Here is a 16637-nt window from a genome sequence, read left to right on the forward strand (position 1 = left end):
GGGCCTATAGCCCCAGCCAGCCAGCGAGAGCCCAAGTGACAGCCCTGAGCCGCATCACCCGGAGCTGGCTGGTGGAAGGAGATGGTCCCGCCCTATTGGATCGAGTGGTGCTGGACCGGTGCATCCGGGCCCTGCCCCCGGATGCGAAGAGGTATGTTGCCCAACAGGGCCCCCGAACACTAGAACTATTAATTGCCCTATTGGAGAATCACCAGGTCACGCAGGAGATGCTGCGGACCAGCCGACCCGACACGGTAAGAGGGACAGCCGGGGGATACAGGCTGGAGAAAGGCCCCACCCGGAGAATGGCTGAACCCCTGGAGCCGCGACCGCTTGGGCGCCCTACAGCGCCCCCAAGGGGACCCCCGGAAAGACGCAGGTGCTATACCTGTGGAAGAGAAGGTCACCTTGCCCGGGATTGCCCCGACCGGGATGAGCCCATGCCCACCGCAGATACGTCGGAGCCCCCGGTGTTCCCGTGCCGATACATCACCACCTGCTGGGCACATGAGGGAGCCAGAGCCCCAACATTTCCGGTAACCATCGGCGGACGGGATACCGAGGCCCTACTTGACTCGGGCAGTATGGTGACCCTCATCCGGCCGGAGTTTGCGGGGGACTCCCGAGGTAAGGCAATTGCCGTGGCCTGTATTCACGGGGACACTAAGCAGTATTTCACGGCTGACATTATGATGACCACCCCCCGAGGCTCGGTGGCCGTCCGGGCAGGAGTCGTGGAGAACCTGCCCGTCCCTGTACTGGTGGGCCGGGACTGTGCTGTATTTGGTAGGTACTGGAAGGAGTCTCCAGCGAACCTCGAACCAGAGGGCAGGCGCAGACCCCAGAAGAGGCGACCCCAGCACACCGAAGGGGGTACTCAACCGGCCTGGGCTGGCCTCTCGGGGGACAACCAGGCAGGACCGACGGATGCTGCGGGTGAGGGGAGGCCGCAAACCGGCCGTACTAAGGAGACCACCGCCACCGCATCAGAGGCCGTAGCCGAGAACCCCGTCGGCCTGGAGGAGGTAGGCTCGGATGAGACCTTCCCTGAGTTTGCACCACAGCCAGGGAGCCAGACCGGGGAGCAGGGTCGCTTTGGAACCGCGCAGCTGCAGGATCCCAACCTGACACAGGCCTGGAGGGACGTCCAGAAGATCGATGGGCAGTTACTACCGGGGGTAAGTGAAACAACCTACCCATATTTTATGAGTGAGCAGGGGTTATTATATAGAGTATCCCAGGTCAAGGAAGAGATGGTTAACCAGCTGTTAGTCCCCAAGACTTACATTTCAAAGGTCCTGTACCTCGCCCACACCCACCTCCTGGGGGCCCACTTGGGAGCGGAGAAGACATATGAGCGCATAATCGCACGGTTCTACTGGCCCGGAGTGAAGAGGGCCGTCGAGGAGTACTGTCGCCACTGTGCTGAGTGCCAGCTCCACAGCCCCAAGGTGAAGTATAAAAACCCCCTGATCCCTCTACCCATCATAGAGGTCCACTTCCACCGCATCGCCATGGACATCGTGGGCCCCCTTCCAAGGTCCAGCCGGGGGCACGAATATATCCTGGTCATCATGGACTACGCTACCCGGTTCCCAGAAGCCATTCCGTTGCGGACGGCCACCGGGAAAGCTGTAGCCCGAGAACTGTTCCTGCTGTTCAGCCGGGTGGGTATCGCGTCGGAGATACTCACCGACCAGGGGTCCTGCTTCATGTCCACCGTAATGAAGGCAATGTGCCACCTGCTGAAGGTGAAGCAGGTGAGGACTTCCGTCTATCACCCGCAGACCGACGGGTTGGTAGAGCGGTTTAACCATACCTTGAAACAGATGATGAGAAAAATGATCGAAATAGATGGTAAAGACTGGGACCAACTGTTACCATACCTCATGTTTGCCATTCGTGAAGTACCTCAGGCGTCTACAGGGTTTTCACCATTTGAGCTGCTGTATGGGCGGCGACCCCGAGGATTGTTGGACCTGGCCAAGGAAACATGGGAGCGCCAACCTTCGCGACATAGCACGGTCATCGAGCACGTGGAGCAGATGCACCGACGGATGGCCCAGATCTGGCCCATGGTCCGGGAAAACATGCAGCAGGCACAGCAGGCCCAGGCCCGGGTATACAATCGCGGAGCTCAGGTGAGAGAATTCCAGCCGGGCGATAAAGTGATGGTCTTAGTCCCCACCCACGAGTGTAAATTTTTGGCTAAATGGCACGGGCCATACGAAGTGGTTGAGAGAACCGGGCCTGTCAACTATAAAGTCAGCCAACCGGGACGCCGCCGTCACACCCAAATATACCACATAAACTTGTTAAAACGTTGGTATGAAACTGAACAACCGCCGGCACAGGCCCTCTCTGCTCACGTCTCCCCGCAGGGCACCCCTGAGGTAACGATGGGAAAGCAGCTGACGGGCCACCAGATCCAAGATCTCCGAGAACTTCTGGAACGGAATCGGGATGTGTTCTCGAAGCTCCCAGGCCGGACCTCCATCATAGCCCACCACATCACCACAGAACCCGGAAAGAAGGTTAGGCTGAGGCCGTACCGGATCCCTGAGGCCCAGCGTGATACCATCCGGGAAGAGGTCAGGCAAATGTTAGAGATGGGGATCATTGAAGAGTCCCGCAGCTCGTGGAGCAGCCCAATAGTCATTGTCCCCAAACCCGAAGGGAGCCTGCGGTTTTGCAATGACTTCAGGAAGTTAAATGAGATCTCACGTTTTGACGCTTACCCCATGCCCAGGGTCGATGAGCTGATCGAGAGGCTGGGACCAGCTCGATTCCTCAGCACGTTGGATCTCACCCGTGGGTATTGGCAAGTTCCCCTTTCCCCCCAGGCCAAGGAGAAGACGGCCTTTGTGACGCCGGATGGTCTCTTCCAGTACCGGGTCCTACCGTTTGGGATCCACGGAGCCCCGGCAACCTTCCAGCGGCTCATGGATCAGATCCTCCGGCCTCATCAGGAGTATGCGGCGGCGTACCTGGACGACATCGTGGTCCACAGTGCAGATTGGAGAACCCACTTGGGCAGGCTAGAGGCGGTGCTGGGGGCCCTCCGGGAGGCCGGCCTGACGGCCAACGCAACCAAATGCCGCCTGGGATTGGAGGAGGCGGATTACTTGGGATACACCGTCGGAAGAGGGTGTGTGAAACCCCAATCCACCAAGGTGGAAGCCATCGCGACGTGGCCCAAGCCCCAGACGCAAAAGCAGGTGAGAACCTTCCTGGGCTTAGTTGGGTATTACCGTCAATTCATTCCAAATTTTGCCGCCATAGCAGCCCCCCTGCATGACTTGACTTCCAAGAGTCGAAGCAACCGAGTCGGCTGGACGGAGGAAGCTGACGGTGCCTTCGAAACCCTGCGACAAGCCCTCTGCAGCGAACCGGTTCTGGTGACTCCGGTCTTCGATCAGACCTTCGTACTCCAAACGGACGCTTCCATTGTGGGGATAGGAGCCGTTCTCTCACAGATCCGGGATGGGGCCGAGCATCCGGTAACGTACATCAGCCGTAAGCTCTTAAAACATGAGCGTAACTATGCCACAGTTGAAAAAGAATGTTTAGCTGTCAAATGGGCGATGGACAAGTTGCGGTACTACTTACTGGGTAGGGAGTTTGTACTGATCACTGACCATGCCCCACTCAAATGGATGGCAGTGAATAAAGATAGTAACGCCCGGGTTACTAGGTGGTTTCTGGGGCTACAGTCTTTCCGCTTCAGGGTGGAACATCGAGCCGGGAAGCTCCACGGGAATGCTGATGCCCTGTCCAGACGGGAGGAATGCCTATGGACGGGCGCTCCAGGGAACGGCATGGAGCTGAGGGAAGGGGTATGTGGCGCCCCGATCCCTTATCGGTGCTCCCCAGGAGACCACCAGGACAGCCGAGCCCATGGACACCGGCGGCCGCTGGGAAAAGTGGTGAGTGGGCGGTACCTAGCAAACCCCTGTCTAGAGACGTTCAGGACCCTGGACAGCCCCCGGCAGACCAACTGAGGCGACAACCGGCAGCACCATGGACAGGGCTGCAGCAGAGGGAAGGTAGGTGGAATTTTCCACTCTGCCACACACCTGAAGCTGCTTGCGGGATTGGCTGCCGGCGCCCACCTGAAGCTGCTTGTACTAACGAGCAGGCAGGCTTATATAGAGCGGCACAACCCAAGGAAGGGGAGAGTTGCTGGGGCTTCCGTCGTAGCCACGCCGGACGACTCTACACCGAGAAGAGACTGGAAGCGGCCGTGGGCCAACTCGCTTGGAACGGAGGATCACCCGCCGACAGCCGGAGCAAGGAACCGGAACCGGACCCGGATCGGGCTGACCACGCCCTGTCCCCCTTAACCTACTTCTTTTTTTCGTTTCTCTCCAGAAGAGGCTGTGAAGACCTGGAGCGGAACACTGATACCCCGACCGGGAAGACTTTTTAGTTGTTTTTGGCTCCCCCTACCTCTACCCCCACTCATTATAATTATTAAAGACCTTTTTTGTTAAACACTACCTCTGCCTCACCGTGCTGGTTCTTCCGTCACTCAACCCCCCGTTGGCTGAGAGAGTTCACAACACAAACCTGTATTCACATACATCTTCACTTTACAGGATTTGAAGTTAATGGAGTTAGATAAACATGTTTTCCTCCCTGTGACTAAATCAAATTCCTTACAACAGTATGGAAGATTCCAAAAACTGATGTAATTACTTTTTAGAAGCTTCTGATTGGCCAGTTATCATAATTAGCAGTTAATTTGGAGTTAATTGGGAGTTAATTGGCACCTGTGGCTGTATTTAAGAGCCTACTTTTAGAGCCACTGCATATTTGCCCTTGATGCCATGGGAAAATCCAAGCAACTCAGCCAAGACCTCAGAAAAAGAAACTGTGGACCTCCACAAGTCTGCAATTTCCGAACAACTGAAGGTGCCAGGAGCATCTGTACAAACAATTGTATGCAAATATAAAAATATTGGAACCACACTGACACTGCATCATTCAGGAAGGAGGCACAAATTAACTCCCAGGAATGAATGAAGTTTAATCCAAAAGATTAAATTGAACCCAAAGACAACAACAAAAGGAACTGGTGGAGGAGTTGGAGGCATCAGGTACCTAAGTATCTACATCCACCATTAAGAGAATCCTACATCGCCATGGCATGAAAGACTTTCACGCAAGGAAGAAGCCCCTACTTCAAGACTGCATAGAAGAGCCAGAATGAAGTTTGCAGGTAATCACCAGCATGAAGACCTAGCCTTGTGGAGGAGAGTTCTCTGGTCAGATCAAACAAAAATAAAACTGTTTGGCCGTAATGATCAGTGCTACGTATGGTGGAAAAGGGGTGAGACTTTTAATCCTAACAACACCATCCCAACTGTGAAGCAATGGGGTGGAAGCATCATATTGTGGGGGCATCATGCTGGAAAAGGGACTGGTGCACTTCAGAAAATCATGAGGAAGGAGGGTTATCTAGAAATACTGAAGGAACATCTCAAGACATCAGATAGAAAGTTAAAACTTGCTTGCAACTGGGTCTTCCAGCAGGACAATGATCTTAAGCATACCTCCAAAGTTGCAACAAAATGGCTGAAAGACAACAAAGTGAAAGCATTGGAGTGCTGACCTGACCTGAATCCCATAGAAAATTTGTGGACTGAACTGAAAAAGCGTGTCCGAGCAAGGAGGCCCACGAACCTGACTGAGTTACACCAGTTCTGTCAGAAGGAATGGGCAAAAATTCTGGCACAGTATTGTGAGAAGCTTGTGGAAGGCTACCCCAAATGTTTGATTCAAGTTAAGCGATTAAAAGACAATGCCACCAAATACTAACAAAGTGTATGTAAAGTTTTGACCCTCTGAAAATCTGAAATAGAACATAAAAGCTGAAATAAATCAGTTATTATTTTGAAATGACTTCTTATGGAAATAAAGTAGATAACCTAATTTATTTAACACAGGAAATGTATTGTAATATGAAATGTGAGGAGTTGTGAAAAATTGAGTCTGAATGGCTTTAGCCTAGGTGTATGTAAACTTTTGGCCTCAACTGGACGTGCAACTCTACGTGGGAATCTCAGAATAAAAATTACCACAAGATTCTACATGAATCAATGCCAAAGTCAGTGAAATGCAGGGGGTTTGATTTTGTGCTGTCCGCAAATAGAAAGACTGCCTAGGGTTAACATCCTGTACACAGCACAGAAGAGAGCTCATATCCCAGATCTACAAGTAGACTGCCCCTACCTGGAAGCATCAAAGCTGTCATAGGACCCCACGGTGTAATGTCGAAAGAGCTTCCTTCGGTCCAATCTGTCCACTCGTGTTTCTGCAGATGGGAGAGCATCAAGGATCATTCACTGACAGAAAAAAATCACGTTTCTGTGAGACGCAAGCAAGCCAGAGCCATAGACAGTTTCCAAGAATCATTCTCCAGGGCGTCGAGCACTGTAATTATTCCCTTTGGCAAAGAAAAGAGCTTCCTTCCCTGCCACTACCTTTCCAGATGAAGGGGGCCCCACAGACTCTGTCTGCCAGAATCTGCACATGGGGCTTACAGGGGCTTGACTGTCTGCCACACCCTGCTCACGGGGCCCACAGGGGTGGGGCCTGCCTATCTGCCACACCCTGCACATGGGGGGCCTGACTGTCTGCCACACCCTGCCCATGGGTTCCACAGGAGCCTGACTGTCTGCCACACCCTGCACGCGGGGCCCCACAGGAGCCTGACTGTCTGCCACACCCTGCACACGGGGCCCACAGGGGCCTGACTGTCTGCCACACCCTGCACACGGGGCCCACAGGGGCGGGGCCTGTTTGCCACACCCTGCACACGGGGCCCACAGTAGCCTGACTGTCTGCCACACCCTGCTCACGGGGCCCACAGGGGCGGGGCCTGTCTGCCACACCCTGCACACGGGGCCCACAGGAGCCTGACTGTCTGCCACACCCTGCACACGGGGCCCACAGGGGCGGAGGCCTGTCTGCCACACCCTGCACACGGGGCCCACAGGAGCCTGACTGTCTGCCACACCCTGCACACGGGGCCCACAGGGGCGGGGCCTGTCTGCCACACCCTGCACACGGGGCCCACAGGAGCCTGACTGTCTGCCACACCCTGCACATGGGGCTCTGGACCTACGAGCCACATACTGTATATAAATCCTGCCCAACCCTGGACATACAGGCGAGATACTGCAGGTCAAAGCTGCCCAACCCTGGACCTACGGGCCACATAGTTTATTTACTTTATTTTATTCAGTTTATTTTTTTATTTTTACATTAATGAACATTTCTGTAAATGTACCAGTTTAGCCAGCATGGCTAATTTTCAACTGTAGTCCCTGGGCAGGTACATTAAAAACAACAAATACAAAATACAAATTCAGACATAATACAAATAAGTTAAAACAAAGATTGTTATGCATAAAACAGACAGCACAGATATGTTGGGATATTACAGAGCATGGTAACACACCTCGTTGTCTTTTAACCATACTTTCAGGTAAGTTGTGAATGAACGATATGTGTTGCAGTTTCTCATGTGTATATGAAGATTTTTCCATATATGAGCTGCCCTCACTGAAAAAGCTGACTGTCCAAAAGCAGTCCTCCTCATAGGAATAATACAACCCCCCTTGACAACAGATCTAGTTGAGGGGAGGGGGGGAGCCAAGCCATATATAGCAAAATATTGAATTCAAAACAGACAACTGTGAATTTTATTAAGTTGTCCCAGCTCAATAAATTCAGATTTCTTAAGCAGTGCCAGTGGTGGTAACTATTGGGCTTCCTGTCAAGCACCTTAAGAGCCTGGTGGTAAGCTGACTGTACAGGTTTCAGTGGCTTAAGCCCAGGTTGTCAGACAGTATGTTAAGTGTGGAATGATCAATGCATTAAAATTTAATATGGCTGCCTTAGTGATTAAAGAATTTGTAATATAATGGAAATCGGACAAATTACATTCTACTATTCGTTAACTTCTTGATTTGCTTTTTGAAGGTGAGATTAGAATCAATTGTAATGCAAAGGCAACTGAAGTCCGACACTTCCTTCAGCTTTTCCCCTGATACATAGATATCTGATACAGAATCATCGGTTGTTCTTTTTGTGAAGAACATACAAACTGTTTTCTTTACATTGAGATGAAGATAAGAGTCAGTGAGTCACTGTGTGACATGGACCATCATTGCAGATAACTTATGTGCAGCTTGCTGTTTGGTCATTGCATGTACATAAATCACAGTATCATCTGCATACATATGTACTTCAGTGTCATGGTTTGTTGAGGTAGGACCCAAGCGCAGAGTAAAAACATGGACAGTCCAAAAGGTAAATTTTAAACAAAACCTTTACTTGACAAGATAACAAACATGGAACCGAAATAAAGCCACAACCGGAAATTCCAAAAAACTCCAAAAATGCTTGTAACAGAAAAACACAAAGAACTCAAAACACTTGAAAAAACTTGAAACAAGAAAACAAGCAGGGGAATTCAAAATCCTCAAAATACACAAAACACAGCGAGGAGAGGGATAACGAGAGGGATAACTAGACATAGGTGGGCACAATGATTGAATAACGAGACACCAATAATAGAATCAACACAGGAGACAAATGAACCACAGTACAAAGATGTGAAATGCCACCAACGGGCGGCCAAAAAAGGAATAACCGGAACAGAAAAGGAAGAACCATGACACCTCAGACTCGCTGGAAACAGTGGGCAGGTCATTTATATAAAGACTGAATAAGAGAGGACCCAAAACGGATCCCTGAGGTATGCCCACATCACAGCTAAGGGCAGATGACAACTCTCTATTCACCTTAACCCTCTGAGCCTTGCCGTCCAGATATGGCATCAGGGGAAAAATTGAATAAGGACAGCTTTGCAACAAGGACCCCATGAGTGACAGTGTCAAAGGCCTTCCTTAGATCTAAAAATATGGCCCCAACAATCCCCCCTTTATCCTGTTTGGACTTAATACTCTCCAGGAAATAGCAGTTAGCTGTTTCCGTTGAGTGGTTGGCTCTGAAGCCAAATTGCATAGGATGCAATCTGAAGGGGCTGTTGTTGAGATGGGCAGTAGGTTGCTCTGCCATATATTTTTCTATGACCTTTGACACCACAGGGAGTATACTAATTGGTCTGTAGTTGCACACATCTAATGGGTCACCTGTTTTAAAGATGGGTGTTATTATGGCTATCTTCCATGCCCTTGGGAAGACCCCTACATTATCTGTTTAAGTTTGTTATGAGATCAGATATGCACTCATTGAACATTTTAAAGAACACTCTGTCTATTCCAAAAACATCTTAATCAGTTATCACCTACAGGTGATAACTGATTAAGTCTCTCTTGGTGGCTAGCTCAAGCAATCACTGCACCCTTTCTCATTTTTGAAAAACTACAATGGGCGGGTAATTTGAATTTGGAAATACCTCCCCCCAACATCCCATGCTAGGCAAAGGAGGGGTTGACCGGGCCAACAGACAATTGCTTACTTCGTTCAGTAGTCTTCAGTAGTCACTTCTGCAATTTGTCTCAGGTGTATCCGGAGGATATTTGGCCTTGCCAATTTCAGTCAGCCATTGTTTTGTCTTACCCTCATCTTGTGGTAGGCAAAAAAATTCCTTCCTTTGCTGATATAAACCCATAAAATTTGCCTCACTACTGCAAAGTCGCATTGTCTAAAAAGTAAACTTAACTGAAAACCATTAAGTTTACTGTACTGCCTCACAAGGTCTGAGCGAAGAAGTAGCAAAGGACCCAGTTGACGGTTGGGAGTCAGGGAGTGGCTTGGCCTAGGTGACCTCCAAGGCGGTAAATAATTACAAGCAGTTGGAAAGCTTGGAAGTGTGAAATGACTTTACGCTGAAGTATCTGAAGCGTAGCCCACCAGTGCATGTACTCCCCTAGTGGATGTACAGTACACCATCAGTGCATATACTCCCCCAGAGGACGTACACCCCCAGTGCATATACTCCCCCAGAGGACGTACACCCCCAGTGCATGTACTCCCCCAGAGGACATACACCCCCAGTGCATATACTCCCCCAGAGGACGTACACCCCCAGTGCATGTACTCCCCCAGAGGACATACACCGCCAGTGCATGTACTCCCCCAGAGGACATACACCCCCAGTGCATGTACTCCCCCAGAGGACGTACACCCCAGTGCATGTACTCCCCCAGAGGACGTACACCCCAGTGCATGTACTCCCCCAGAGGACGTACACCCCAGTGCATGTACTCCCCCAGAGGATGTATGCCGAGCTGGAGAAACTTCACCCTGCTCATGTGTGCTAGGCTAACGTATGATGTTCTTGGGGCATTGATCTGACAGCACTTTGGTGCAGCACTACAGAGATGCTGAGATGGCTTCCCACTGGCATCCTGCCTCTCTGCTGCGGATGTGTGATGATATGAACTCTTAGAAGGCTGCGTGGGATTTGCCACCTCCTTCCGACCTGCTTTAACCATTCACTGTCTGGAAGCCACTATTCGGATCCACCATTTTCTGTTCTCCAATTGGATATGACACAAATGCCATGCAGCCGGTAAACTTCATTTTATTTCCTTCAGCACACAGTGCAATAATGTAATCGCCAACACTGACAGAAATAAAGCAGTTTTTTATTTTTGTTTGTTACATCCTTCTGCCCAAATAGGGCGCTGGCTTCCGAGAGCTATATGGTCGATCTGTCAGCTTTTAGGGAAATGTGCTCACCTGCAGGAGACCCATGTAAGGAGATCTGAGGTGATCTTTTTTCTACATAAGGACCTCATCTGAAGGAGTTCCAGTCTGATTAGGGAAAGTAATACAAACCACAACAAATAGCTGATATATAGTAAATCTGGGGGAGACTGGTTTGATAAGATCTTAAAGTAGGCTTGGGCCTGGGGCAACTTGTCCACTGAGCCGGATTTGTCAGCACAGATATTCCCCGATGCTTTTCCAGTGGCGATACTTGAGCGATGAGTCGCAAGAGAGATCCAGTCTCAGTTTTGCTTTTGCCTGATTCACCCTGCAGCTATAATCTCAGGAACATGTTTATGCTAAATCCTGAAGCGTGTGTTCCACCCCAAGATTTCCGAACAGCTAAAATCCAGAGGAAAAAATTTTGGGTGCGTTAAGCGGTTTGCTGGTGTCCTGAGAGAAACTGATTTCAGTTCAGAAGGCTGATCTTTCCCTGTCTGATTCCAACTCACTATTCCTTCTAATAGTGAGCTAGACTGATTGATTAGATTTTCTTAAAGATAATTTGTTAATGAGGCCGTCTGAGTCATGTGGAGGTATAATCACTCGCCTACCACTGCAGAGACCCAGGTTCAGAGGATGTACGCCCTAGTGCACACCTGTGTTTTGTAGTTGTCATGTCCGTGACCATGAAATGCACTTTTTGTACATCGCTTTGGATAAAAGAGTCTGCCAAATAAATTTAATGTAATGTAATGTAATGTTCAATCCCCGGCAGTGGTACTTCCTGTTGGTCAGATGTTCCTACGAACACAATTGGCAGTGTTCGCGGGTGGGAAGCCGGTGAAGGTATGAGTCCTGATCGCTGCATTAGCGACTCCTGCTGGTTGGTCGGGGTGCCTGTCCAGCGGGGAGGGGATCCGGGGGAGACAGCATGAACCTCCGCACGTGTTACGCTCTCCAATGAAACTCCTTGTTGCAGGGGCGTGTCTACGGGTGGGCTGGGGTGGGCATTGCCCACCCAGAGATAAGCCTTGCCCACCCAGAGGAATCATCTGCCCATCCAATGAAAACTCTGAAAAAATCACCGTTATAGCTATTTTTTTAGCATTCATAGTTTTCGGTAATTTTGTCATTGGTCATACAAAATGCACTGCTTTCCTACTGACAATTTTGAAGGTGTGGGTGTGCTTAGTCAGTGCTGCTCCTTATTAACACCAAACCACAACACTTCTTCACAGTACAGACATGATTAAGTGAACTGCAAAACCTGTTTGTAGCCAGCTGCTCTCAGTAATCCAGCTAAAACTGTTAATACCTTTCATTCTCGTTCTTTCTTTTCTCTGGTTCTTATAAGTTATATTAGTAGTCTTGTATAGTTTCAGAGTTGAGTTTGCACGTTTTGCAAGCTGCGTGTTTCTTTAAAATTACCAGCTCACTTGGTGGCCTTTGGTTTAGTGATTAGCCAGCTAAATAGCCAGCATTTTTGTACAGCTGTTTCCGTGGATAAAATCACATTTATAATTGTTATTTTCTGTTAAAAAAACATTTAATTCATATTCAGGGAGATAGCCAGCTACTCGCAAGTTAGATGACACGTGTAGCCGTTTACTAATACCATCGCATCGTTTCAGGCTGGAAAATAACCCGTTAATACAGAGAATTTGCCCAGTTGAAATCGCCGCAGAATGCAGCAGCAAGGCTAAAAGCATTGGCATAGCAGCAAACGCCGCAACGAAGCTTCAGACGTGTCACAACAGGTACAACAGCTGTTTTAGAATGTCATTGCATCGTTTTTGCAGCCCGGATCAAAATCGGCGTGACAGTACCAAATGAAACATTTGTTTAGTGTCACAGAGTTTGATCATTTTTTCTTTTTCATGGGGTAATGGTCTCAGACCCCCCTCCTAGAACCCAGATGGAAAGTGGGGAATCTGCTTTTAGTTCCTATGGCCACAAACTCTGGAATTTTCTCCCAGAAAACCTTAGAGCCATTGTGGGGTGGGGATGGCTGGTTTAAGCAGCCACACCTGCCCTGGGTCAAGCTAATTAGACCTGGCCAATTGGATAATTGGTTAAGAATTAGATAATTGGCCAGGCTAATTGGACCCAGGAACAGGAGTGGCTGCACCTGTGCGTAGTGAGGTAATCAGTGCGCACAGGTTAAATCTGCCATCCCCACCCACACCAGGGAGCTTCGGTCATGACTGGGTTACATCTGCTCACTTTGGCTGTTACCATCTTGCCAAACCCTCGTGAAATAAATCTGGACTGTTTGAACATCTTCTCCCTGTGTCTCTGTGCTGGAGGGCCCCAAAGAAAGCCACTTCAGTGGCCTGTGGCAGGCGTGTTTGCCACAGCCATCAACACTGTCAGCAGTGTTTTTTAATAATAATTAATTAGTTTTTTGTGCTATTTTCTGTAAAGCACTTTGTAAACTTTGTTTAAAAAATGTGCTATACAAATGAAGTTTATTATTATTATTATTATTATTACAAAAATTGGATGCTGTAATTGTATTCCTTTTGCCCCCCCCCTTCTCAAAATTAAACTATGCCCGTGTTTACATACCCTATTTAGGAAAAGCAACATTTTTGTTGTTGCCCACCCAAATAATCTAAATGCCCACCCAAAGATGACATCCTAGTAACACCTCTGCTTCGCTGTCAGGTGAAAACAAGCGGCTGGTGACACATGTATCAGAGGAGGCATGTGGCAGTCTACACCCTCCCCAGACCAACACAGGATAACGCATCGACCAGGACTGTGGCTGGTCCACACGGGGAATTGGTATAACGACTAACGACCAGAAAATGGGGGAAAAAACGGCAAAAAAAGAAGATTATTTGTTAATGAGGAAATGGAGGTCTAGTGGCAAAACAGATGATGTGGTTTAGCAGGTGGTTACCCCGTTTTTTAATTTTTATGAGGAAGGTTGCAGGTACAAACCCAAAAAGTTACATTCATTCACGTATAAGGAGAAATGATATCTGAATGTACCTGCTGGCTGCCACTCCATATAGCATAATGTAAAAAAATAAAATAAATAATAATAATAATAATGTAACATGCACATACACATATAGCTTCTTGTGCATATTTGCATATTATTGCACATTATACATAATATTGTTACCTTGCAAATAGCAAATAAAAATAAAACAAAAGGCCAGTATATATATATATATATATGCATACACACATACATACACATACATGTACACATACCCATTACCCCCCCTCCCTCTACACATCTCCTTATACAACCCCCCCTCTTTAACTCTTCAATCGTATCAAATCACCAACCCCTTCTCCCTTCCCATCAACCCCTGTATCCCATCACCAGCCACCATTAAAGACAATAAATAAATAAATAAATAAATAAATAAAATAAAAGAAAGTGCATCCATGACCAGCATGTATACCAGAATTGGCCCACTGATGAGCCACAAAACAGAGGCCTCCTTTACATAATGAGGGATTGTGGAATAAGGGAGTCTGGGCATGCCACTTAGTATCCCAATTAAGTAGTTTTTCATATTTACGCCAGATTGATACTGCGTGAGCAATTATTGGGCCAAAATGTAATCTACACTGTTTCAATGAGATATCTATGAAAATTATGTCCTGTAGGGGGGTAGGAGCAACCATATTTCTCTCCATGTTTATCCAGGGGGGCTCACAATCTGAATCAAACCAACTTGCTAAAGGACGAAATGATAAAGCTTGAAAATACAGTTTAAAATCTGGTACAGCAAGTCCACCAGATTGTTTTCCATTCTGCAAAGTTGATAGTTTTATACGAGCTCGCTTACCTTTCCATATGAATTTTGATATACTTCTATGCAACTTATCCCAGCAACCACTGGGTGGAGCAATGGGAATCATAGAACTACAAAAATTAACTTGAGGTAATATATTCATTTTATTGATAGAGATTCTTCCGGATAAAGAGACAGGTATATTACACCATCTATTGAGGTCATCTAGGATTGACTTCTAGATGACCTCAATAGTTCTATTATAATTTACCGATACAATTTTTTCAATAGAAGGAAATATATCTATGCCCAAATATTTAAAGTGAGATACAGTAGGGATCTCATGAGTGGGGATATCTTTGGAAGGGGTTTTAAGCTACATTAATGATGACTTGGACCAATTTATTTTATAATTTGAGATTGAGCTAAAATTGTTAAAAATATCAAGAGAGAGATCGAGCGATATCAGGTACAACAAAATGTCATCAGCGTAAAGAGAAATATGATGGTCAGAAAAATTAACAGTAATTGGTTTGATAGTTTTAGATTGACGGATAGTCTGAGCTAATGGGTCCATGGAGAAAATAAACTGTATAGGTGAGATTGGATCGCCTTGCCTACTGCCACGGGTAATTTTAAATGAAGGAGAGCAGATATTACCTGTTATAACACTAGCTGACGGATTAGCATATGTTTTAAATCATATTTATAAACGTTGCACCTAGTCCCATATATTTTAAGACAGACCAGAGATATGGCCATTCTAGACGATCAAAAGCCTTTTCAGCGTCAACAGAAAGAACAGCTGAAGAAACTTTAGCATTAGAGGAAGAATTAACAATATGAAGGAGACGGCGTAGATTATCTGAAGAGACCCTTTTCATCACAAAACTGCTTTGGTCTGGGTGAATCAGTTTAGGGAAAAACTATTCCAGATGATGAGATAAAACTTTAGAGAATAATTTGACATCGGAATTAATCAAAGACTGGGGGCGGAAATTGGAACATTGGTTCGGCTCCTAGTCTTTTTTTTAACAGAAGCGAGATTAATGACATATTCACATCTCTCTCAAATGAACCTTTAGAGATGGCTGTATTAATCATCTCAAGTAATAAGTAATAATGGTCACTATTACGTAATTTATTAGCCAATAACTGACTGGGTCGACTGCCATGGAACTAATAGTTGACTAGAACTCTGTGGATAGCAAATTCAGCTCTTTTCCTGATCAGGTTATTTAGTTCAGTCTTAACCTTGGCCAGTGTGGAGGCTACATGTTGAGAATAATTTCTTTGTTGAGAGAGCTCTAAGACAGATAACTGGTGTTCTAATTCAGATATTTTCTTCTGTTGTGATTTATTAAGACCTGAAGCAAATGCAGTTGCATTATTTCTTATATAGCCTTTAATGACATCCCAAAGTATCTAAAAATCATCAACTGAATTTTTATTGATCATTAAGAAATGACTTAACTCAGATTGAAATTGTTCACAGAATGTTCGGTTGCCCAATAATGTACAGTTAAAGCGTCATCTGGTGGCTCTTTTTTTCTTAAACTTGGAAAATTGAAATTAACAGAAATAGGCATGATGATCTGATAGACTCATGGGTCGAATTTCTATTTTTTTAACAGAGGAAAATAATGGTGAAGATATTAAAATAAAATCAATCCGGGAGAATGATCTATGTCTATTAGAATAAAAGTTAAATTCCCTGGTGCCTGGATTATGAGCATGCCAGGTATCAATAAGGTTAAAATCAGATAGCAAATGTCTTAATGCATTTGTAGACCGAGAATGATGGTTGAATGCCTTAGATTTATCCCACATATGATCTACAACAGCATTCATGTCTGACCCAATAACCTGTTGAAATTCAGTTAGATCCATCAATATATTGGTCAACGATTGAAAGAAATTTGGTTCATAGGAATCAGGTGCATACACACTAACAAAAACAATTTTTATACCATTATAAATACATTTAAGGAAAGCAGTTCTGCCCTCCTGATCATTACCTTTGTCTGCAATTAGCTTCTTGTCAATGATTATAGCGACTCCCTTAGTTTTGTTTGGGGGTGAGGCGAAAGCAGCTAATTCATAGCTGTGATTTTCTATGTACTTCTATGTACATCTCTTTCACGTAAGTGAGTTTCTTGTAACATGGCAATCTCAATTCCATTTCTT

The 16637-nt window shown here is 46.8% G+C and overlaps 1 protein-coding gene across 1 annotated transcript in view; it reads right to left on the reverse strand.

The window, feature by feature from the left end:
* The window catches only part of LOC118215029 (SH3 and multiple ankyrin repeat domains protein 2-like), a 108209-nt gene that overhangs the window by 87436 nt on the left and 4136 nt on the right, over positions 1 to 16637 (reverse strand). Inside the window, exon 2 of the mRNA XM_035395401.1 lies at positions 6235 to 6316. Coding sequence (XP_035251292.1) covers positions 6235 to 6316 — 82 coding nt within the window. The remainder of the gene's footprint in view (positions 1 to 6234; positions 6317 to 16637) is intronic.

The sequence above is a fragment of the Anguilla anguilla genome, chromosome 16, assembly GCF_013347855.1.
Source record: "Anguilla anguilla isolate fAngAng1 chromosome 16, fAngAng1.pri, whole genome shotgun sequence".
Taxonomy (NCBI): Eukaryota; Metazoa; Chordata; class Actinopteri; order Anguilliformes; family Anguillidae; genus Anguilla; species Anguilla anguilla.